Here is a 24,929-nt window from a genome sequence, read left to right on the forward strand (position 1 = left end):
CAGGTGGATTACTTGAGGTCAAGAGTTCAGGACCAGCCTGGCCAACATGACAAAACCCCATCTCTATTAAAAATACAAAAATTAGCTGGGCATGGTGGCACACACCTGTAGTCCTAGCTACTTGGGAGGCTGAGGCAGGAGAATCGTTTGAACCCAAAGGGCAGAGGTTGTAGTGAGCCAAGATCACACCACTGCACTACAGCCTGAGTGACAGAGAGAGACTGTCTCAAAAAATAAAATAATAATAATAAAATCTACTATACCTTGCTAACTTAAAACATTTTTTTTAAAGCGATAAGGGGAAATATATTAAAAACAGACTAAAAAGAAACAAAAACAAGGCCGGGCGCAGTGGCTCATGCCTATAATCCCAGCACTTTGGAAGGCCGAGGAAGGTGGATCACTTGAAGTTAGGAGTTCGAGACCATCCTGGCCAACATGGTGAAATCCCATTTCTAATAAAAATACAAAAAAAAAATTAGCCGGGCATAGTGGTGCATGCCTGTAGTGCCAGCTACTTGTGCTGAGGTAGGAGAATCACTTGAACCTGGCAGGTGGAGATTACAGTGAGCTGAAATCACACCACTGCATTCCAGCCTGGGCAAGAGTGAGACTCTGTCTCAAAAAAAAAAAAAAAAAAAAAAAGAAACAAAAACATATATAAATGAACATACATAAATGTCTACCACATGTGATCAGAAGGAATAAGTAAATATGAGAATAAAACATTACAAAGTCAGTTTACTGTGCAGTATTAGCCCAGTGGCATATTTAAAAAAAATAAACTTGCACCAGTCAACACGAAATTTACTACCATAACTGGTTTAAACTACATCAAACCACCTTATAATTAATTTATATAATTCATACAGTCATAATTGCATGGCTCCAAGTAGAACAGATTCCAAAAAGTATGACTAATAGGGAAGGAAATAGTTGAGGGAAAATGTCCCAAAGAAAAAATGTCTTCCTAAGACAGAAAGAAAAACACCTACTTATACCAGGGAATAGATTTCAAAAAAGCTTTTTGGAATTCAACTCAGGTATGCATCACTGATGAGATTAGGAGATTTGCTTACATAATACCAAAAAGATGACAAGTTAAAATGGAATGTCATTAATAAAGGTGGTAAGCTTGAGATTACGACCTATGTTGAAAGTACATTCAAATGAGTGGTAAAATTCTTTGCAAGTATAAGCAAGAGGCAGCTTTAGAAATAAGAGCTGCTGTTTCTTCCTCTTTGTCAAAGGTAAAAAAATGAATTCATTCAATGTGACCTGCACCAGAGATATTAATACCAAAAAAATCACTAACGTGATACAGAAAATCCATGAACCCACAGAACTTAAGAAGATTCCATTCAACAGTTTGGTTTGCTGGCTGGGTCTTTTTGCTGAGAAAAAACTATCCTGCGTTGTAGATGACCAAACTAAATTACTAGGCCTTGGCTGGGGTCGGTGGCTCATGCCTATAATCCCAGCACTTTAGGAGGCCGAGGTGGGCAGATCACCTGAGGTCAGGAGTTCGAGACCAGCCTGGCCAACACGGTGAAACCCCATCTCTACTAAAAACACAAAAATCAGCCGAGTGCAGTGGTGTGCGCCTGTCATCCCAGCTACTTGGGAGGCTGAGGCAAGAGAATCATTTGACCCCAGGAGGCAGAGGTTGCGGTGAGCCAAGATCGCTCCACTGTACTCTAGCCTGGGCGACAGGAGCGAAACTCCGTCTCAAAAAAATAATAATAATAAAAATTAAAAATAATTAAAAATAAATAAAAAAATTTAAAAAACACAAATCAGACAAAAATAATCCTATTGCTTAAGCCACTTTTAGTAGGGTCTAGGGGCTTTTTTTGCAGAAAGAATTTTAACTGATCTATTTGGAAACATTCTTATTTTGATTATGATTTACCAAATAGAAAAAGGATTGTAAAGGGAAAGAGAAATAAAAATTCTACCTTTTTGGGTACACATCCAACATTCACCTGGGAAAAAAAAAAAGAGACTTTAAGAATATTGAATTCAAATCATCAAACAAAATCTGCAAGAAATGCACGCTAAGCATCAAGCGAGGAGGCTTCCTTGGGTTCCAAGTCACAGTGAACTAAATTCTAGTTACTTTGTTAAAAAAAGATAAGAACATTATTTTCCTTCTGTGATGAGGGAGAGAAGTTCATTCATCAGCATTTTCCTCGGACAGAGAAAGAACAATCAGCCCATTTGAGCAGTTGTCTAAGAGGATTTCTCGGGAAAGTACTGCAGAATACATGGATAAACACCCAAGATGGGCCAGGCTTGGTAGTTCACACCTGTAATTCCAGCACTTTGGGAGTTGAGGCAGCTGGATTGCTTAAGCCCATGAATTTGAGACCAGCCTGGGCAACAGGCGAGACCATGTCTCTACAAAAAAAAATTAGCTGGGTGTGGTGGTGCACGCCTGTGGTCCCAGCTACTCAGGAGGCTGAGGTGGGAGGACCCTTTGAGCCTGGGAGGGCAAGGCTGCAGTGAGCCATGATCATGATCATGCCACTGCACTCCAGCCTGGGTGACATTGCAAGACTCTGCCTCAAAAAAGAAACACACACACAAAGAAAGGCTGAACATTGAGATACTGGTGAATACTCACCAAAAGCACAAAAATTTAAAGTACATGGCATGGAACTTAGGATATTGATTAACCATTAGTAAAGAAACTTGAGAAAACCTAAATAAATATTAGAACTCATAAAATTACTTTAATTTGTAACTACTAGGCATTTGGCCTAAAGAAGTAACCAAAGATGTAGAAAAGCAAAATGCACAAATGCACAGATTATCATGTTATGTACAAATACATATTTGGTTACAATCATTTCCATTTCACTATTAGTTAATATATAGAAAAATACTTATGGAATAAAAGTAGAAAAAGCAAGACTCAGAAAACTACTTTTTTTTTTTTTTTTTGAGACAGAGTCTCGCTTTGTTGCCCAGGCTGGAGTGCAATGGTGCAATCACAGCTCACTGCACACTCCACCTCCCAGATTCAAACAATTTTCCTGCCGCAGCCTCCTGAATAGCTGGGACTGTAGGTGTGCACCACCACACCCACCTAATTTTTGTATGTTCAGTAGAGATGGGGTTTTGCCATGTTGGCCATGCTGGTCTCGAACTACTGACCTCAGGTGATCCACCTGCCTCAGCCTCCCAAAGTGCTGGGATTACAGGCGTGAGCCACTGCGCCCAGCCAGAAAACTACATTATTTTGTTTGTTTGGTTTTTTTTTGAGACCAAGTCTCACTATATTGCGCAGGCTGGAGTACAGTGGCGAGATCTCAGCTCACTGCAACCTCTGCCTCCCACGTTCAAGCAATTCTCATGCCTCAGCCTCCCGAGTAGCTGGGAATTACAGGCGCCTGCCATCCTGCCTGGCTAATTTTTGTATTTTTAATAGAGATGGGGTTTTGCCTTGTTGGCCAGGCTGGTCTCGAACTCATGACCTCAAGTGATCCACACACCTTGGCCTCCCAAAATGCTGGGATTATAGGCATGAGCCACCACACTTGGACTGTATATGCTTTTGGAAAACAGTTTAATGATCACTCACCAAAATCCACAGGAGAATCTTAAATGTTTGCAAGCAGCAATTATTCCACTATTCCTGCCAGCACCGCTTCCTTCATGGTAGAGTATCACAAGTAAAAGTTTCTGGTTGTTTCATCTACTTAAAACCAGATGTAAGAAACAACCTAAGTCTTCGCAACTTTAGGCTTCAATGTGAAATCACCAAAGCTCTCGGCTCTTTAGGAGGCTGAGGCAGGAGGACTGCTTGAAGCCAGGAGTTCATGACCAGCCTGGGCAACAAAGCAAGACCACATCTCCATAAAAAATAAAAATAAGTTAGCCGGACACAGTAGTGTGTGCTTGTAGTCCTAGTTACTCAGGAGACTGAGGTGGGAGGGTCACTTAAGCCCAGGAGTTCAAGGCTGCAGTCATGCTGCTGCACTCCAGCCTGGGTGACAGAGCAAGACCCTATCTCAAAAAAAACAACAACAACAACAACAAAAAACCAAAAACAAAAAAAAAAAACAAAACAAACAAAAAAAAACTTTTTTGGAAAGGTTTTCTCTATGAAAGCAGTTCCCCTGTCCAGAAAATGCTTACAGCCCACACATCTTTTTCCAACTGGCCAAGACAGTTAAAAACTTCAAAATGCCCCAAGAGGTCCCAAAATTTAGTCAAGGCAAGTATCAAATAGGCTACACACTTTCCAGGTATGACAAATATCAGAGTTTTGAGAAAGCCATTAAAATCATCATGGAATCCTTGGAGGACTGAGATACTAAAGCACCAGTGCAGACAGTCTTATAGGAAGTCTGGAACCAATACTTCTGTCAGTAATAGGCCCTTCTATACTTCAGTCTAGACGATGATTTTTTTGTGCTTTGAGTTAGGGATCTGCCCTTTTGACTTTAACCTTCTAACAGCTTCCCTCATACGTTTGGGTTGTAGTGGTGGCATTTCTCCCCACTTCTGACATGCATCCAGTGCTTCTTCTACCACCTCCCAGATAAAAACCTTGGAAGTACCAGACACAGCAATAACAACATTCTGAGACATAGAGGTGCCACTGATGGACTGGATCAGTGCTTTTGATGGCTGCCTTAGGGAAAGCTGAGCGGCAATACATTTCATAATGGTTCAGCTGCTCCTCAGAAAAAGAAGAAACCGCCGGGCACAGTGGCTCGTGCCTGTAATCCCAGCACTTTGGGAGGCCGAGGTGGGCAGATCACAAGGTCAGGAGTTCGAGGCCAGCCTGGCCAATACGGTGAAACCCCGTCTCTACTAAAAATACAAAAATTAGCCAGGCATGGTGGCATGCGCCTGTAATCCCAGCTACTCAGGAGGCTGAGGCAGGAGAATCGCTTGAACCCAGGAAGCAGAGGTTGCAGTGAGCCGAGATCGTGCCACTGCACTCCAGCTTGGGTGACAGAGCGAGACTCCGTCTCAAAAGAAAAGAAAAGAAAAGAAAAAGAAGAAACCAGGATTTGCATCTTCTGAATCTCATCTTCATCTACTTTCTTTTCTTTGGTATCTATTTTCAGTTTTTTGGCTGCAGGAGTAAATAACGACCAGCCTTCCCTTTCAACTGTTGTTAAATCTGAGACATCCTGACTCTTGAGCTCGCTTTCCTCTGCTGCAGCTTCTTTCAAATCGCATCTGCACTGCATCTCCATCAGTTTCCACCAGGATTCCATCCATGTCGGTAGCCCCCAGGTCCCCAGGAGCAGTGGCTGTCTCATCCGACTCCCCTGTCTCTCCACCTTTGTCGGTGGACAACTTACGGGCATTGTCCATCACCGATAGGATTGGAGGGGAGAGGAGATAGCAGCGCTGTCGGAGGCAGGAGCTCGAAACTCCGAGCTCCACAGACTCTATATGCTTTTTATAATGGGAAATAGTCATTTGTTACTTGTGTAATTTTTTTAGACATTTATAAACCAGAATAACCAAAAATGCACTAAAATGATTTAATTTGGGAAGTGGAATTTTGGTGATTCTTCAATCCCTCATCTATAATACAATTATTCTTTTATATTAAAACGAATGCTTTCTAGACATAATTTATATTAGGGGCTTGTAGCTCTGCTGATCATGACCATAGGAAACTAGATTGGCTTCCTGTTTGCCCCAGTAATACCAGCCTAGCTCTCATAATAGAATGCTTTCTGGGTATCCTTCTATGGTGGATCCTGAACCACATACATACTAGCCAAGGCACTTCATACAAAAAGCTAAATTCAAAGAAACCTGCCCAAATCTCATGAAGATCGCTAATGTTTGAAACAGACGGCCTTCCTGAACAGTAATCTTCTATTCCTTTAGTTGTTTCAAATTCTAACAGCATACCTGCTACAATTTCATTATAATCCTATTATTTGCTATTATCCTGCACTCAGTTATTATAAAGGAATGAGTGATGGCTGGGTGCGGTGGCTCACGCCTGTAATCCCAGCACTTTGGGAGGTCGAGGCGGGCGGATCACTTGAGGTCAGGAGTTCGAAACCAGCCTGGGCAACATGGTGAAACCCCATCCCTATTAAAAATACAAAAATTAGCCAGGTGTGGTGGTGCACATCTATAGTCCCAGCTACTCGGGAGGCTGAGGCAGGAGAATCGCTTGAACCTGGGGGGCGGAGGTTGCAGTGAGCTGAGATCCACCGCTGCACTCCAGCCTGGGCGGCAGAGCAAGACTCTGTCTCAAAAAATAAAATAAAAGAATGAGTTATGTTTCTATATTTCTATGTAGTCTCAAGTTATCCGTTACATGGGATTTTTTTTTTTTTTGCTGGAAAGAGGTCATATACTGTCAAGCTTTGGACTCAGATTTTTTTTTTAACGCAATTATGCTACAATAAGAATACTAAAGGCAACAGAAACAGGAACTCATGGGATTGAGAAAAGGGTACAGAATTCAAGCCTCATAAAAGAATCAACACCTACAACAACATGGCAAGCCCACTATTCAGAAAGTACTTCATGCTAAAAATTAGAATAATTTATGGGCTGGGCGTGGTGGCTCATGCCTGTAATCCCCATGCTTTGGGAGGCCGAAAAGAAAGATGATTGCTTGAGCCCAGGAGTTAGGGACCAGTCTGGGCAACATAGTGAGACCCTGAGACCCCATCTCTGCAAAAAAAATAAAAAATAAAAAATTAGCTTGGCTTGGTGGTGCATGCCTGTAGTGCCAGCTATTCAGGAGGCTGAGGCAGGAGGATCTCCTGAGCCCAGGAGTTGAAGGCTACAATAAGCTCTGATCATACCACCGCACTCCAGCCTAGGTAACAGAGCCAGACCCTACCTCTAAAAATAAATAATAATAATAATAAATGTATGGCTTTCTATCTCGAGTGCCCTTTCATCTGGCCAAGCTGAGGATATGCTATTTCTCAGCCCCCAAGTACCTGACATTACTGGGATAAATAGAATAAGCCATTTCTGAGAAAGGAGGACGGACGGCAGGGGTTTCTTAATGGTAAGAGCAGAAAAAGGAGGTCGAAACTCTGTGGGAAGAACAATGCTAGCCCCATAATGGGAATGATTTTCTCATCCAACCTGCCTTTTCCAGTTATTTGGCAGGCAACGTGCTTCCCAGTGCCTTCCAACCACACCTTTATAGCCTGCAGTTCACCATTCAAGTTCACTAAGTGGCTTCAACTAGGACAGACTCCAAAAGCAATTTTCCCAAAGGTAGAGATGATTTGTCTGCTAAATAAATACTGCTGGTCTTCCAGTCACTGTTTCTGGCTTCCCAAGAATCATTAAAAGCAATCCAAGGGTGTCATAAAGCACTCAATATTCTAAACTACTCTCACATACCATCAGTTTGTTCCTCATATATATTTGAAGCTACTTTAAAGTTACTTAAGCCTTCAAGTTTTTAAAAAATATGTTTAATTTTAAAACATATTCTTTTTTTTGGAATATGTTTCTTCTAAGTGCCAAGGTGGGCTTTCACTGGTGCCTGGGGTCTATAACTCTGGTTTGTTTTTTAGAAGTTTCTGCCTTTTTCACTTCTACGTCGTCTTAGCTTGCAGTCATTCATTCAGAGGTACTGAGTAAGCACCCACTTGTGCCAGGCATTATGCAAGGTAAGGCACTAAATAGATACAGTCCCTGCTCTTGGGGGACTATATCAGTATATTGGCCTACAGTGCCAGCCAGAGAGAGGCTCTGAGCCTATCCAAGAAACTGACTCAAGGGGCAGCAGCAGAATCTCCACATTCCCTAAAATTGAAGAGCACTGGGCCAGAAACCAGAGGAAGAGGATGGTGGAAAATTGTGGCCTTGTTGGGCCAGAGAAGCTGCGCCCCAGCACAACACACTTTGGGGCCTGGGGCACTGGTTGAAAGGAAGCCTATGACTCTGAAATACCACTGTCCTATTTTGCCAGCTCCTGTGAACAGGCCTCCAGGGATTTCCACTGCTTTTAGAGACCTATTTACATGCCAGCAACATGACATGACTTCAGCGCCTCTGACTTGGAAGGAACGAAAAGCACATTTAGGCTGGGAGTGGTGGCTCATGCCTATAATCCCAGCACTTTGGGAGGCCAAGGCAGGTGGATCGCTTGAGGCCAGGAGTTCAAGATGAGCCTGGGCAACATGGTCAAACACTGTCTGTAGAAAAAATACAAAAATTAGCCAGGTGTGATAGTGTAAGCCTGTAGCCCCAGCTACTGGGGAGGCTGAGGCAGGAGAATCACTTGGGCTTGGGAGGTCAAGGCTACAGTGAGCTGAGATAGCACCACTGCACTCCAGCTTGGGCAACAGAGTGAGACCCTATCTCAAAAAATACACATACACTTAGTTCCACTGACAGCTGGGGAGGCCAGGGGTGAAAAGCTGGCATGGTCTCACTCACCCATCCCCTCTGCTGCTCCCTTCTCTTTCCCCCATATATATATTTTTTTCAATTTCTTACAAATTAGAGATGGAGGCTGGGCATGGTGGCTTATGCCTGTAATCTCAGCACTTCGGGAGGCCAAGGCGGGCAGATCACCTGAGGTCGGGAGTTCAAGACCAGCCTGACTAACATGGAGAAACCCTGTTTCTACTAAAAATGCAAAATTAGCTGGGCGTGGTGGCGCGTGCCTATAATCCCAGCTACTCGGGAGGCTGAGGCAGGAGAATCGCTTGAACCCAGGAGGTGGAGGTTGCCGTGAGCGGAGATCGCGCCATTGCACTCCAGCCTGGGCAACAAGAGCGAAACTCCATCTCAAAAGAAAAAGGAAACAAACAAATTAGAGACAGGGTCTTACTATGTTGTCCAGGCTGGTCTCAAAATGCTGGGCTGAAGCAATCCTCTCACCTTAGCCTCCCAAAAGTTGGAATTACAAGCATGAGCCACCACACTCGGCCTTCTTTCCCCTTTCTCTAGCTCAGGGGTCCCTGACCCCCAGGTGCCTATTAGGAACCAGGCTGCACAGCAGGAGGTGAGTGGCGGGCAAGTGAGTGAAGCTTCATATGTATTTATAGCTGCTCCCCATCACTAGCATTACTGCCTGAGCTCCACCCACCTCCTTTCAGATCAGTGGCGGCATTAGATTCTCATAGGAGCATGAACCCTATTGTGAACTGTGCATGCAAGGGATGTAGGTTGCACACTCCTTATGAGAATCTAATTGCTGATGATCTGTCACTGTCTCCCATCACCCCCAGATGGGACCAACTAGTTGCAGGAAAACAAGCTCAGGGCTCCCTCAGAGTCTAGATTATGGTGAGTTGTATAATTATTTCATTATATATTACAACATAATAATAATAGAAATAAAGTGCACAATAAATGTGATGCAGGCTGGGCGTGGTGCCTCAAGCCTGTAATCACAGCACTTTGGGAGGCCAAGGCGGGCAGATTACCTGAGGTCAGGAGTTCAAGACCAGCCTGGCCAACATGGCGAAACCCCGTCTCTACTAAAAATACAAAAATTAGCCAGGTGTGGTGGTGGGTGCCTGTAATCCCAGTTACTTGGAAGGCTGAGGCAGGAGAATCGCTTGAACCCAGGAGGCAGAGGCTGCAGTGAGCCGAGATCATGCCATTGCACTCCAGCCTGGGCAACAAGAGCAAAATTCCATCTCAAAAAAATAAAAATAAATAAATAAATAAATAAATGTGATTCATTTGAATCCTAAATCATCCTGAAACCATCCCCCACTGCTGGTCCGTGGAAAAATTGTCTTCCACAAAACTGGTTCCTGGTGCCAAAAAGGCTGGGGACCACTGCTCTAGCTGACCTGTGCACCAGGTTGTCAGAGGGAGCACAGGCCTCAAGTCAGACAGATAGGACTCCCATTTAGTGGCTAGAGGTGGGTGAGTTTCCAAATTTCTCCTAGCTCAGTTAAGGGAATAATACTTCCATTATGGAGATTTTGAGCAGGTCAGAGATAAGGTATATAAAGCATCTATTTCTAAGCTATGATAGATGTGATGGTGACTCTGACACCTCTGAATTATTTCTGCGTCTGCTGGCTCCCCACATGCACACAAGGCATAGATTCCCCTAGCTCAGGGGTCCCTGGGGGTCAGGGACCCCTGAGCTAAGGAAAGGTGGAGATAAATTCCCCAGGGGCCTTCCTACCTAAAACACATCAGCTGATCACAAAGGAAGTTTGCCTCCCAGACTGGAGCATTATCCAGATGAGTTCTCAGGGCTCTGGTTACCCAGAGTTGCACATTGCTAAGACCCTAAGCATACAACACTGGCAGATTCCCTGGTTCTCCAGGTGGGCATTAATGAGGGATAAGAAACAAGTTTCTTTTTTTTCTGAGACAGAGTCTCGCTCTGTTGCCCAGACTGGAGTGTGCAGTGACACGATCTCAGCTCACTGCAACTTCTGCCTCCCAGTTTCCAGCGATTCTCAGCCTCCCGAGTAGCTGAGATTACAGGCACGCACCACTATGCCCTGCTAAGGTTTTTTTTTTGTTTTCTTTTTTTTTTTGCTTTGTTTTGTTTCGAGATGGAGTCTCACTCTTGTTGCCCAGGCTTGAGTCCAGTGGTGCAATCTCAGCTCATCACAACCTCTGCCTCCTGAGTTCAAGCAATTCTCTAGCCTCAGCCTCCTGAGTACCTGGGATTACAGGTGCCCACCGCCACGCCCAGCTAATTTTTGAATTTTTTTTTTGAGACAGGGTCTCACTCTCATCAGGCTGAAGTGCAGTGGTGCAATCTCGGCTCACTGCAACCTCCGCCTCCTGGGTTCAAGCAATTCTCCTGCCTCAGCCTCCCGAGTAGCTGGGACTACAGGCGTGTGCTACCACACCTGGATAAATTTTTTTTTTTTTTTTGTATTTTTAGTAGAGGTGGAGTTTCATCGTGTTAGCCAGGATGGTGTCGATCACCTGCCTTCAGCATCCGCCCACCTCGGCCTCCCAAAGTGCTGGGATTACAGGCGTGAGCCACCGCGCCTGGCCAATTTTTGAATTTTTTTAGGAGAGATGGGGTTTCTCCATGTTGACCAGGCTGGTCTCAAACTCCTGGCCTCAAGTGATCCACCCACCTCGGCCTCCCAAAGTTCTGGGATAACGGGCGTGAGCCACTGCATCCAGCTAAGAAACAAATTTCACAGGCCGTTCAGTAAACACACCATCAAAGAGACTCCTGTAACTCAGCCTCCCTTTCCAAACCGATGATCCATTCCTGAGAGCTTCCTTTTCCAACCAATCTAGTGTTCAGAATCCCAATCAGTGGGCCTGCTGGCATTAGATTACAGTGAGGACAGGGCCCCCCTCCAAGGAGGGACTGAGCAGGTATAGAGTCTGGTGATAACAGGTGGCAAAATTCAGAAGCTTCACCATTTTTCCTAGGGCCTGCCTCGTTACCTTCAATCCTGCCTAGCCAGGTAGAAACTTCACATTGCCCATGTTGGCAGTAAAACAAGAACTCGGTTAATTTGCAATTGCGCCTGCCAAGAACATCATCTGTGTTCAATAGTGAACTTCCGGCTGGGTGTGGTGGCTCACACTGTAATCCCAAAACTTTGGGAGGTGAGGCGGGAGGACTGCTTGAGCCCACGAGTTACAGACCAGCCTGAGAAACATAGTAAGTCCTCGTCTCCACAAATAAAATTAAAAATTGGCCGGGTGTGGTGTTGCACACCTGTAGTCCCAGCTACAATGGGAGGCTGAGGTGGGAGGATTGTTTGAGCACAGGAGTTTGAGGCTGCCGTAAGCTATATCCGACCACTGCACTCCAGCCTGGATGACAGAACAAGACCCTGTCTCAAAAAAAGATTGTTAACTTCCTTCCTCTGGTTCCTCCCAACCCCCCCAACACAGAATTGCCTACAGTTTCCTCCCTCTGTTGTCCTTCTTTGTTGCCTAAAATCTAATTCAAGACCAGAATGAGAGAACTACTTAGAAAATAGACGAGTCATAATTTCCAAAGCAAACCACTACCAATTCATCAACTCAATTCTTTCAGCAACTATATACTGACCACTTGCTATGTGCAAAACACTGTTCTAGGGGCTTGGACTATACTGATGACTTAAACAGATAAAGATCCCCGTCTCTGTTGCATTTGATCAGCTTTATACCAACCATGACTAAATATAATGCTGTCTGGACATGGCCCTGTCCCTGGCACATATTCACTATTCAATAGCCATGTCTCCACCTTCAAAGTCTTTTTTTCATTTCAGATGAAGGTTAGTTCAGGGAGGCATCAAGCTTGAGAGAGAGAGAGAAAAAAAAAAGCAGTCTGTGTAAAGCAGAATCTAAAGCAAGAAAATCAATGGATATATTTACAAGAGATACTAACAAAGGCTGTTTTTGTTCAATTCTTAGCTAAGTAGAACATTAACCTGAAACTTCCAGTCTCAGGAAATCACCAGATTTTTTAAAAGTGTGACCAGATTTTTTAAAAGTGGCTCACACCTGTAATCCTAGCATTTTGACGGGTCAAGACTGGAGAATCCTTTGAGCCCAGGAGTTTGAGAGGAGCCTGGACAACACAGCGAGATCCCATCACCACAAATAATAGCCTGTAGTCTCAGCCAGTTGGGAAGCTGAGGCAGGAGGATCACCTGAACCCAGGACATTGAGGCTGTAGTGAGCCATGATCGTGCCACTGCACTCCAGCATGGGCGACAGAGTGAGACCCTGTCTCAAAAAACAAAAAAAATTTTAAAAATAAAAATAATTGTTACTCTGGGGCATCCAGGGAGAAAAAGAAAGAGTTTTGTCACAACTCTTCTGGATGTCAGTCCTCACTATTACCTGATACCCACCATCTCCCGTCCCCCAAAAAGAAAAGGACCTAGGACCTCCACATCCTATTAGGCTGGTGCAAAAGTAACTGCAGTAATATTTAATGTTGCAACACCTAGTGAATAGAAGGTAAGGAATTGTCACTGACTGGAAGCCACTTACAAATACCAAAGTGGGCTGGGCATGGTGGCTCAGGCCTGTAATCCCAGCACTTTGGGAGGCCAAGGCGGGCGGATCACTTGAAGTCAGGAGTCTGAGACCAGCTTGGCCAACATGGCAAAACTCAGTCTCTACTAAAAATACAAAAATTAGCCAGGTGTGGTGGCGGGCACCTGCAATCCCAGCTACTCAGGAGGGTGAGGTAGGAGAATCACTTGAACTCGGGAGGTGGAGGTTGCAGTGAGCCAAGATCGTGCCACTGCACTCTAGCCAGGGTGACAGAGACTTCATGTCAAGAAAAAAAAAAAAAGCCAAAGGGTATCAGTATTTCCATATCATTCCTTTAGTTTCTCTCTAAAAAAAAAGTTCTTGGATTCTTGGACAGACACAGTGGCTCATGTCTATAATCCCAGCACTGTGGGAGGCCGAGGTGGGTGGATCGGTTGAGGTCAGGAGTTCGAGACCAGCCTGGCCAACGTGGTGAAACTTCGTCTCTACCAAAAAAAAAAAATTAGCTGGGTTTAGTGGCACACGCCTGTAGTCCCAGCTACAGGCTGGGCAGGAGGCTGGGCAGGAGAATCGCTTGAACCCAGGAGGCAGAGGTTGCAGTGAGCCAAGATGGCACCACTGCACTCCAGCCTGGGCGACAGCCAGACTCTGTTTCAAAAAAAAAAAAAAAAAAGCATTCTCTGTGGTTACTTTTCAAAGTATGTTTTACAAAGAAATAGACACCCTGAAGGATTCAGAGGCAGTCTATCTTTTCCTAGCCCTGCAGATTTAGTGGGTTTTGAGGCAGATGGCAAAGCAACAGTATATGAAGACTGGTACAAAAAAAGTAAGCAGTCAACAAGATAAGTTAAAAGCCAAATTTCAACAATAGCATTTGCTTGCTTTAACTAGCCCCACCCTTTATGTCCACTCCTTTATTTGTCACTTATGAATATGGCTGGGCCCCATTCTATGAAATTCTAAACCCAGGAGACACATTAGCGTAACCTTCTATTTCGGAGGGCTATCTGGTTGATATTGCAGGAACTGATGACAGAGTTCCTTTAAACTCACCTCCTTTTAGTAAATTGCATTTAATCATGCATATTCAGGCCGGGCATGGAAGCTCATGCCTGTAATCCCAGCACTTTGAGAGGCTGAGGTGGGAGGACTGCTTGAGCTCAGGAGTTCGAGACCAGCCTGGGCAACAAAGCAAGACCTTGTCTCTACTAAAAATTTAAAAAATCAACCAGGGCATGGTGGTGGCCACGTGCCTGTGGTCCTGACTACTGGGGAGGCTGAGGTGGGAGGATCACTTGAGCTTGGGAGTTCAAGGTTGCAGTGACCTATGATCATGCCCCTGCACTCCAGCCTGGGCGACACAATGAGACCCTGTCTCAAAAAAAAAAAAAAAAAAAGCATGTCCAGTGTTCAGCTTTATCAGGGTATAGACATCATAATATCAAAGTACACAGTATCACTTCCAAGTGAGGTTATGATTTACATGTTGCTGGGTAATTGTTTTCAGCCTAGATGAACAATGATTCACTCAGCAGCCTGTTGTTCACGGATCTTTCAAAGCCCCTATCTCTCTCTCCCCTAGGCCTCTCCAACTGCTGCTGTGCAGCACAGTTCACTGTGAATTGGCGATCATGAACTTTTACCACATGATCAACCCTTACTACCCAACTCTCGTTGGTGAGAACTACTCGCCAAAACCACAAGAACCTGGTTATTCTTATCACAGAATCAGTACACTCAGCAGGAACCCAGGACCACAAGTTCCCCAGGCCCTGGGGCAAAGGGAGCGGCAATTTAGAAACAACTTTTCCTTAAGCTGACCCTCCCAACACCTGTGTAGGCAGAGAAGTGAACCACAGAGGCAAAGCTCCCAGAAGGCTCTAATTCACCTTGGCTTTGGGCGATCTTTGCATTTCTCTCCAGTCTACACGTGATCATGAGATAAGCAATATATTTAACCTTTTGGAGACTTGAAATGCTGAATTCAAGCAAGGCTCAGTGGTATCTACCTGCAGAACCAGCTAGTCGAGAGGCTGAGGTGGGAGGATCGCTTGAGCCCAGGAGTTTGAGGCTACAGTGAGCTGAGATCACACCACTGCACTCCAGCCTGGGAAACAGAGGGAGACTCTGTCTCTTAAAAATGGAACAACACGCCAGATGCAGTGGCTCATACTTGTAATCCCAGCATTTTGGCAGGCTGAGGCGGGTGGATCACTTTAGGTCAGGAGTTTGGGATCAGCCTGGCCAACATGGTGAAACCTCATCTCTACTAAAATTACAAAAAATTAGCCAGGCATGGTGGTGTGCGCCTGTAGTCCCAGCTACTTACAAGGCTGAGGCACATGAATTCCTTGAACCCAGGAGACGGAGGTTGCAGTGAGCCAAGATCACCCCACTGCACTCCAGCCTGGGCAACAGAGCAACAAACACACACACACACACACACACACACACACACACACACCCCTAGGTCTGCTGGGACCTAGTACAGGAGGCTGGTCCAAAACAATGGCCTCCCATAAACTTTAACAGTTGAACAATTAAATGAAGGAACACTGATAAAACAATGAAAAACCAGCCAATCTCACTATCTGTAAATGACCATTGCTAGACACACATTCTAATTTGAACCTTCTGTGTGAGTTCATTCACCACAACTTTAAAATTTCCCCAAGCGTTAGAAATTAATGGATTTTATTTAGGAAAGAACTCATGGGAGAACCAATCTTAAACTTCTGCCATGCACAGTGGCTCACGCCTGTAATCCTAACACTTTCGGAGACCAAAGCAGAAGGATTGCTTGAGTCCAGGAGTTCAATACCAGCCTAGGCAATGTAGTGAGACCCTATTTCTATAAGTTGAAAGAAAAAGAAAAAGACAGAAAGACAAACTTCTATTGGGCATCGCCAAGGGTGAGATCTCAATCCTATGGCTTACCACAAAACTACTTTCACTGAGTCACTGGTTTGCTCAAACCCGCCCCCACCCCCATAGTTCACTGTGTGTCCAGAAACTCCACATTTTTCAAACCACAACCTACCCATCAGCTTCTCATCTCTTATTTCTATTAAAGAGACACTCTGTGCTCCAAATTTGATTACACAACATATCCCATTTCGATGCCTAGGCCTGGGACCCATCTTTTGAGGTTCCGAATGTCAAAGAATACTACCCAACCCCCCACTTTTTTTTTTTTTTTTTTTTGAGACAGAGTCTCACTCTGTTGCCCACACTGGAGTGCAGAGGCATGATCTTGGCTCACTGCAACCTCTGCCTCCTGGGCTCAAGTGATTCTCATGCCTCAGCCTCCCAAGTAGCGTGTGCCACCACACCCGGCTAATTCTTGTATTTTTAGTAGAGACGGGGTTTCACTATGTTGGCCAGGCTGGTCTCGAACTCCTAGCCTCAAGAGATCCGCCCACCTCAGCCTCCCAAAGTGCTGGGATTACAGGCATGAGCCACTACGCCCGGCCCCATCTTTAGAGGTCCCAAAAGATACCATCTCCTTCATGAAATCTTCCCATGGTGCCCACATATAAGTGATCATTTCAACTGTTCTCTGGACTGTCATAATTTCTTATTACTTGCAGTAATGAACACAAACCACTCCCCTTTGGGGTTGACTGTATTTTGTCTTCCCCACTGCAAACCAAAATGTGATTGAGGCAGGTCTCAAAATATAGAGGTTTATTTAGCCAAGGTTGAAGATGCACCTAGGAAAAAATACAGATCGCAAGAGTATCTGTGAATTACGCTTTTTCCAAAGGAGGTTTTGGGAATGTTAGTATTTAAAGGGGAATGAACAAGGAGGAAAAATAAAAGAGAGGGAGGATAGTCAGTGAGGCAAATGATTACATTCTTTTTTTTTTTTTTTGAGACAAAGTCTCACTCTATTGCCCAGGCTGGGGTGCAGTGGCACGATCTCGGCTCACTGCAACCTCTGCCTCCCGGGTTCAAGCGATTCTCCCGCCTCAGCCTCCCAAGTAGCCGAGATTACAGGTGCCCGCCACCATGCCCAGCTAATTTTTGTATTTTTAGTAGAGACGGAGTTTCACCGTGTTGGCCAGGCTGGTCTCGAACTCCTGACCTCAGGTAATCTGCCCGCCTCGGCCTCCCAAAGTGCTGGCGTGAGCCATCACGCCCAGCCTAGATGGTTACATTCTTGTGAGGTTCTTATGAGCCTCAGTAAATCTACATTTTACATAAGATAAAGTAAAAGTGAAAAGCAGGAGTAGAGGAAATAAGGCTATGACATGGGATTGTGAAATTATAGCTGTCGGTTTGGGAACAAAAGGAAAAGCAGTTTTTGTGTGATTCAGTTCCCAAGCTGAACTTTCCTTCCAGCATACTTTGGGGTTCCAATATTTTTTTCTTTCACAACCACAAAATTCCTTAAGGGAAGGGACATGTCTCACAAATGTTTATATCTATCGTTTTCTCCCTACCCACCCCCAATCCCAGCACTTCAAATATAAAAAATGGGACAGGAGTGGTGGCTGATGCCTGTAATCCCAGCATTTTGGGAAGCCAAGGCAGGCCGACTGCTTAAGCACAGGCATAAGAGACCAGTTTGGACAACATGGCAAAACCCTGTTTCTAAAAAAAATAAAAATAAATAAAAATAGGTCAGGCATGGTGGCTCACGCCTGTAATCTCAGCACTTTGGGAGGCCGAAGTGAGCGGATCACGAGATCAGGAGTTCAAGACCAGCCTGGCTCTACTAAAAATACAAAAATTAGCTGGGTGTAGTGGCACCTGTAATCTCAGCTATTTGGGAGGCTGAGGCAGGAGAATTGCTTGAACCAGGAGGCGGAGGTTGCAGTGAGCCGAGATTGCACCACTACACTCCAGCCTGGGTGACAGAGCAAGACTCCATCTCGAAAAATAAATAAATAAATAAATTTTAAAAATAAAAAATTAGCTGGGTGTGGTGGCTCATGCTTGTAATCCAAGCACTTTGGGAGGCCAAGGTGGGTGGATTACCTGAGGTCAGGAGTTTGAGACCAGCCTGGCCAACATGGCAAAACCCCATCTCTACTAAAAGTACAAAAACTAGCTGGGCATGGCGGCATGCACCTGCATTCCCAGCTACTCGAGAGGCCGAGACGGGAGAATTGCTTGAACCCGGGAGGCGGAGGTTGCAGTGAGCCCAGATTGCACCACTGTACTCCAGCCTGGGTGACACAGTGAGACTCCCTCTCAAAAAAAAAAAAAAAAAAGAAGAAAATTTGTAACAGGAAGGTAAAGTGGGTGAACCTCTGAAGCACATTATAAGTAGAGAAAGAGGAAGACAGAGAAAATGTGGAGAGCAGAACAGAAGTGAGAAGTGATCAAGTACTCTCACGAGGTGTGGGAGGGGGGCACTTAGTGGCATCCCACAATCTGCCTTCTGGAGAGACAGACTTCTAACCTTCTGTCTGGACTATGGTGTCAAAGTGCAAGTTGATAATTAACAGAGATTTTTCCTTTCTCTTCATCTCCATGTTCATTTTTTAAAAAGGGCACTGAACAATGAGGTCGGCCTTTTCATAACTGACCATTTTTAGTTTCATTCATTGCACAAGTGCTTACTGAGCAAGGGATTTTAAGGTGATAAGAGACACACAAACACAGAAGCCCATCCCTGTCCTTAAGGAGCTCCCAATTTGACATAATTTAAATATTCATCTCCAAAGGAATTTAGAGAACCTGTCCCGAATCCCAGGTTCCTCTTGGATACAGCATTTTAATCGTCATCACCCAAATCTTGTGACAGAAAAGGGCGGGCACACCAATAACTTGGAAACAACATTTATTTTTAGGATGAGTGCAGTGGCTCAGGCTTGTAATCCCAGCACTTTGGGAGGCTGAGGCAGGAAGATCGGTTGATTCCAAGAGTTTGAAATCAGCAAGGCAACATAGCGAGACCCCCATCTCTACAAAAAATATTAACTAGGCGTGGTGGTTCGCCCCCTGTAGTTCCAGCTACTCAGGAGGCCGAGGTGAGAGGATCTCTTGAGCCCGGGAGTTCGAGGCTGCAGTGAGCTATGATGGCCACTGCACTCTAGCCTAGGTGACAGGGCAAGACCCTGTCTCAAAAAAACAAACAAAAACGCTTATTTTCAAAAATGAGGAATTTTGTAAAGCTCAGGATTTACATCCCTCTGTTTTTAGTTTTGCAATCCACATAAAACCAAGACAAAAGCTCTGAGAACTCACCTAATTAAGGTCGCCTTGGCTGCAATTCAGATCACCTGAAAATCCCAAAGCCCAGGCTGCACTTCAGACCAGTTAAGTCGGGAAACAGCTCAAAGCCCAGGTGCACCTCAGACCAATTAAGTCGGGAATCCAGGCACCCTCAGGTGATTCGAATGTGCAGCCAAGGTTGACAACAACCGCTATAAATCATTCTGCCCTTGAAACGGGAGAACCAGGATCTACACTCTTCAAGGGTACCCTCCACCACCAATAGCACCGTCACCCTCTTCCCTACACACAGGCCACCAGCAATGTTCCCAGATGCAGTTTTGTGTTTCACGCGGTCAAGCATAGAATCCAATCCTCTCCCACTTGGACAAGTGAGGATGGAGGAAGGTTAATCTAACCCGCCCCGGCCCTGGTCAATATCGCATCCGTGCGGAAGCAGACGCTGGCTCCGCTTTGCGGGCCGCAGAGAAGCCCTTGGACGCCTCTCTCTTCTCCACCTGCTGGGGTCCTGACTTTGGAATGGGGAGTCGCGGGGGTGGAAAAGAGCAAAGCGCAGCGCCGGGGAACGGGATCGCCATAGGAACGTGCACAGGCTGTCCCCCGAAAGGCCGAGACAAAGCGGCGCCCCCCGCCCGAACAAACCGGCGGTACTCACGCAAGTGCCACCCAGCTTGTGGCTCTCCACCACGGCGGCCCTGGCGCCCAGCTCGGCAGCCCTGCGCGCGCTGGCCAGCCCGCCCGAGCCGCCCCCGATCACCAGGTAGTCATAGGAGGCCACGGCATCAGCGGCGGGCGGCGGGCCTTGCGGCTGCGGCTCCTGCCTGCAGGCCATGGCACGGGAGAGGGTGCGCGTGAGGGCTGCGGGCTCGGGCAGAAGCAGCGGGAAGCCTCGGTAGGCGCGCGCCGCTCGCCGCCAGCTCTGCCCCGCGCCGGCGCTCAGGGCTCGGGGCAGCAAGGCCATGCACGCGGAAGTGGCGCGCCGAGGGGGGCGGGCGGCCCGGGGGCGGTCCCCGGGGTAGGGGGGCGCGGGCCCCGGGCAAGCGCAGCCTCACGGTGACTAAGCATGCGCCCGCCGCTAGGCAAGACCCAGGAGGATGCCCAGAGGCGGGGCCGCCTCCCTGTTCCCCGCCCCAGTGGTGGAGCCTGAGGGGTTTCTCCGCCTCCGTTCTCACCCCGGCACCTGGATCCCGAGCGGCGCCTGCCGCGTGTAGCCTTCTGAAGTCAGGTGGAGCGAGGCGAGGGACGGTGAACGTCCTCTCACGTTTCAGCTGGCTTTTCCCGAGCTGGCCCCCTGGGGAGTTGCCAGTGGCACCGGCTTCTCCAGGAAGAGAAATTGGCCTCTATTCGGGGGGTTGTTTCTCCAGGTTTGTTCCAGAGACCACTTTTGTTTGTTCTTGCTTTTTCTTTGAGACTGGGTCTCACTCTCCCCCAGGCGGGGGTGCAGTGATGCGATCTCTGCTCACTGCAGCCCCCACCTACTGTGCTCAAGCAGCGATCCTCCCGCCTCAGCCTTCCCAGTAGCTGGGACTACAGGTGCCCGCCACAGCGCCCGGCTAATTTTTTTATTTATTTATTTTTGTAGAGATAGGGTCTCGCTATGTTACCAGGACTAGTAGTGAACTCTTGGCCTCAAGCGATTCTCACCTCGGCCTCCCAAAATGCTAGGATTACAGGTGCCAGCCACCGTGCCGGGCCTTATTTTTCTTTTAAAGTCAGGGGTCTCAAACTCCTTTCCTAGGCTCAAGAGATCCTCTGGCCTCAGCCTCTCTAGTAGCTGGGATTACAGGTGTGCATGTGCCCAGCTAGGAACTACATTTTGACCAACACTGTCTCTTGCCTTCAGGTGACTCTTAAATTTGAGAAACATTGGAATAGTGGATTAATTCGGAGTAGCGGTTTCTGTGATCCACAGATGAAGCACAGAGAAAAGGATAGACATGGAGACACAAAAACATTGATCTCCCAAGCTGTAGCGACTGGTGTCTCCTTTGGGAATATCTACAACTACCAACTGCACAACAAAGTAGTAAGTGCAGCTTCGAATTTGTCTTGTGGTAGGCCACGATCCTGTGCCCACAAGGACAGTGCACAGGTCATCCGAGCACATGGCTAAGCCCGGTGGGCAAAGGAACGAAGGTCCAGGTCACAGGGCAGCGAGGCCCAGCACAATGAGGGAGAATGGAAACACACCACACCTCAATTAGAATGGGATCCAATTCTTTTACAAAAATTTTTTTCTGATTACAAAATTTAAGGGAAGAAGGGAAAGTTCTTCCTTCCTACAGACTGACATGTAATAAACGGAGATGGAACACAGAAAAATCACCATTTTGGGCTGGGTGCAGTAGCTCACACCTGTAATCCCAGCACTTTGGGAGGCTGAGGCAGGAAGATCCCTTAAGCCCACGAGTTCGAGACCAACCTGGGCAACATAGGGGAGTTCCTCATATCCACAAAAAAATTAAAAATTAGCTGGGTGTGGTGGCACACACCTGTAGTCCCCACTACTCTGGAGGGTGAGGTGAAAGGATCACTGGAGCCCAGGAATTCAAGGTTACAGTGAGCTATGATTGCACCACTGCACTCCAGCTTGGGTGACAGAATGAGACACTATCTCTTAAAAAAAAAAAATTTCTTTCAAACACTAGAAGATGCCAGGCACAGTGGCTCATGCCTGTAATCCCAGCACTCTGGGAAGGGAAGCCACAGGAGGAGGATCGCTGTATTCCAGGAGTTCGAGACCAACATAGGCAACATAGTAAGACCTGGTCTCTACAAAAAAATTAAAAATTAGTCAGGTGTGGTGGTGCACACCTTGTTGCCCCAGCTACTCAGGAGGCTGAGGTAGCAGATCACTTGAGCCCAGGAGGTTGAGGCTGCAGTGAAATATGATCGCACCACTGTATTCCAGCCTGGGCAACAGAGTGAGACCCTGTCTCAAAAAAAACCTCACTGGACAAATGTAGGTGATTTCTATGAAGACATTATGAAATATTTCTCAAAATAATAAGCCCATAATTAATATGTATTGAGCTAAGCACTGTGCTAAGACCTTTATATGTTATCTTCCCTCAACCCAATAAATACTGTACTGTTATTGTCTCCATTTTATAGATGTGGACACTGAGGTTCAAAGAGGTTAAATAACTTGCACAAGATTAAACAGCTGGTGACTTGTGGATGTTTTTCTAGGATAGTCAAATAAAAATTCTGTAACGATAAAAAAAATTTAAAAATTAAACAGCTGGTGAATGGCAGAGCAGGAATTCAAATCCTGAAGGCCTAACTCAGAAGTCTATTAACCATTATTAGAAAGAAACCATCATTGAGTGTGTCTTATGGTGAAAATAAAAGACCAGTTTGGGCAACACAGGAAAACCAGGTCTCTACTAAAATTACAAAAATTAGCCAGAGTGGTGGTGTGTACCTGTAGTCCCACCCACTCAGGAGGCTGAGACATGAGTCTTGAACCCTGGAGGCCATGATTGCAGTGAGCTGAGATGGCACCACTGCACCCCAGCCTGGGCAACAGAGTGAGACTCTGTCTCAAAAAAACGCCAAGCTCAGTGGCTCACGCCTATAATCCCAGCACTTTGGGAGGCCAAGGTGGGTGGATCACTTGAAGTCAGGAGTTCAAAACCAGCCTGGCCAACATGGTGAAACGCCATCTCTACTAAAAATACAAAAATTAGCCATGCATGGTGGCATGTGCCTGTAATCCCAGCTACTCAGGAGGCTGAGGCAGGAGAATGGATTGATGCTGGGAGGCAGAGGTTGCAGTGAGCTGAGATCACGCCACTGCACCCCAGCCTGGGGGACAGAGTGACACTCCGTTTCAAAACAAATAAAAAAGTCCTTTCCCACTAATGGTGACTAATTCACATTACAACTCTGTGTTGAGGTTGCAGGTCAAGAGATATTGTGTCACCCGAAAGGTGGTGATGGTACTTCTTTTTTTTTTTGTTTTTGAGACAGAGTCTCGCTCTGTCGCCCAGGCTGGAGTGCAGTGGCGCAATCTCGGCTCACCGCAAGCTCCGCCTCCCGGGTTCACGCCATTCTCCTGCCTCAGCCTCTCCGAGTAGCTGGGACTACAGGCGCCCGCCACCACGCCCGGCTAATTTTTTGTATTTTTAGTAGAGATGGGGTTTCACGGTGGTCTCGATCTCCTGACCTTGTGATCCGCCCGCCTTGGCCTCCCAAAGTGCTGGGATTACAAGCGTGAGCCACCGCGCCCGGCCAGTGATGGTACTTCTATAAACAATTTGAGAAATTTATGCAGGAAATAGTGGTACAGAAATAACTTTGCAAATACGGGTTGCTCAATAAAATTTTTCATGTTCCATGTATGAATATAATTGCAGTCACTTAGAAGGATAAAAATAACATGAGGAAAGGAATAATTGAACATTACTCAGTTACCCAATATCAGTGTTTAATATTGAGATGAAAGATAAACACTGAAGAGGCAGAGAACAATAACTATAACTAAACGTGGAATTAACAAAAAGCAAGTTATACAGTAAAGGGAAAGAAATTTTCAGAGGGACGTAGCAAGTCTGCCTTGTTGAGAAAACTGGATACATCCTCAGAAGATAACATCTAAAGGGAAATCACACATGCACTGAAGATCTCTTTCACGCTTTTGATCTCGTTTCAGTAACATATCTTGAAAGATCATGGGGGAGATCATAAAAAGTTTTGGAAATAACACTACTATTCCTATTCTGAATATAAATATGTGGTATTGTTTCTGTAACTGTTTATTTTTATTTTTACTTTTTATTTTTTTGAGACAGAGTTTCGCTCTTGCCTCCCAGGCTGGAGTGCAATGGCACAATCTCCGCTCACTTCAACTTTGCCTTCTGGGTTCAACAGATTCTCCTGCCTCAGCCTCCTGAGTAGCTGGGATATCAGGCACCCGCCACCACGCCCAGATACTTTTTGTATTTTTAGTAGAGACAGCGTTTTACCATGTTGGCCAGGCTAGTCTCAAACTCCTGACCTGTGGTGATCCACTTGCCTTGGCCTCTCAAAGTGTCGGGATTACAAGCGTGAGCCACTGCATCCAGCCCTCTGTTTATTTTTAAATTGTATTTTGCAATATTTGAGATAAAGTACCTGTATAAAGAATAATACAATGGCACATCCACACCTCTTACCTTAAGAAATGTAGTACTACCACACTGTCTAGTTCTATGTAGCTATCCCAGTTGCATCCTTCTCCCTGTCTCCCTCCCCCAAGAGGTAATCAATGTCTTAAATGTGGTGTTTATCATTTCCTTCATTTATCTGTTCTTGGGAATCATCAAAAAATAAATACTCACATAAGGGATTAATGTTCTTTTTGTTTAATTTTCGTATATTTAGAAAAATAGGAAAAAAATCATAATTTCACCAGTCTAACATAACCATTTTTCCTTGTTGACATATTTAAAGTTGTATCTGTGGATTCCATCAACTCTGTCATTTCTGGATCTGTTTCTATTGATTGATTTTTTTTCTCCTGCTTGTGTTAACTTCTGCTTTTTGGCATGACGGTGCAGTTCCAGTCCAAAGGCAGTCTGTTGGGAAATCACTCTTACTCGGGGAAGCTGGTCTTTTCTTTCTATTCAGGCCTTTAGCTGACTGGATGAGGCCCACACACATAATGGAGGGCAATCTGCTTACTCAGAGTTCAGTGATTTAAATGTTAATTTCATCCCAAAACACCCTCCCAGCTGACATATAAAACTAGTCATCACACACTAGTGTACAGACTCCATGGTGTGCAAGAATCTTGTCTGTTTCATTTGTGGCTATATCTCCAGCATTTGTAACAGCACCTGGGG

The 24,929-nt window shown here is 45.8% G+C and overlaps 1 protein-coding gene and 1 pseudogene across 3 annotated transcripts in view; both read right to left on the reverse strand.

Moving 5' to 3' along the window:
* Positions 1–20,292, reverse strand: part of GSR (glutathione-disulfide reductase) — a 52,916-nt gene extending 32,624 nt beyond the window's left edge. Inside the window, exons 1-2 of one of the 3 annotated variants that reach the window (XM_012508342.2) lie at positions 19,757–20,221; positions 1,959–1,985 (exon numbers count right to left, since the gene is read on the reverse strand). In XM_012508342.2, the coding sequence (XP_012363796.2) occupies positions 1,959–1,985; positions 19,757–20,062 (333 nt within the window). In that variant the 5' untranslated portion in view covers positions 20,063–20,221. Of the gene's footprint in view, positions 1–1,958; positions 1,986–19,756; positions 20,222–20,273 lie in introns of those variants that run through there. The other 2 variants (XM_003269541.4, XM_030817071.1) reach the window with 2 other exon arrangements.
* On the reverse strand, positions 4,402–5,614 carry LOC105740113 (annotated as a pseudogene).
* Positions 20,293–24,929: the final 4,637 nt, after the last annotated feature.

Source organism: Nomascus leucogenys, chromosome 8 (genome assembly GCF_006542625.1).
Source record: "Nomascus leucogenys isolate Asia chromosome 8, Asia_NLE_v1, whole genome shotgun sequence".
NCBI lineage: Eukaryota > Metazoa > Chordata > Mammalia > Primates > Hylobatidae > Nomascus > Nomascus leucogenys.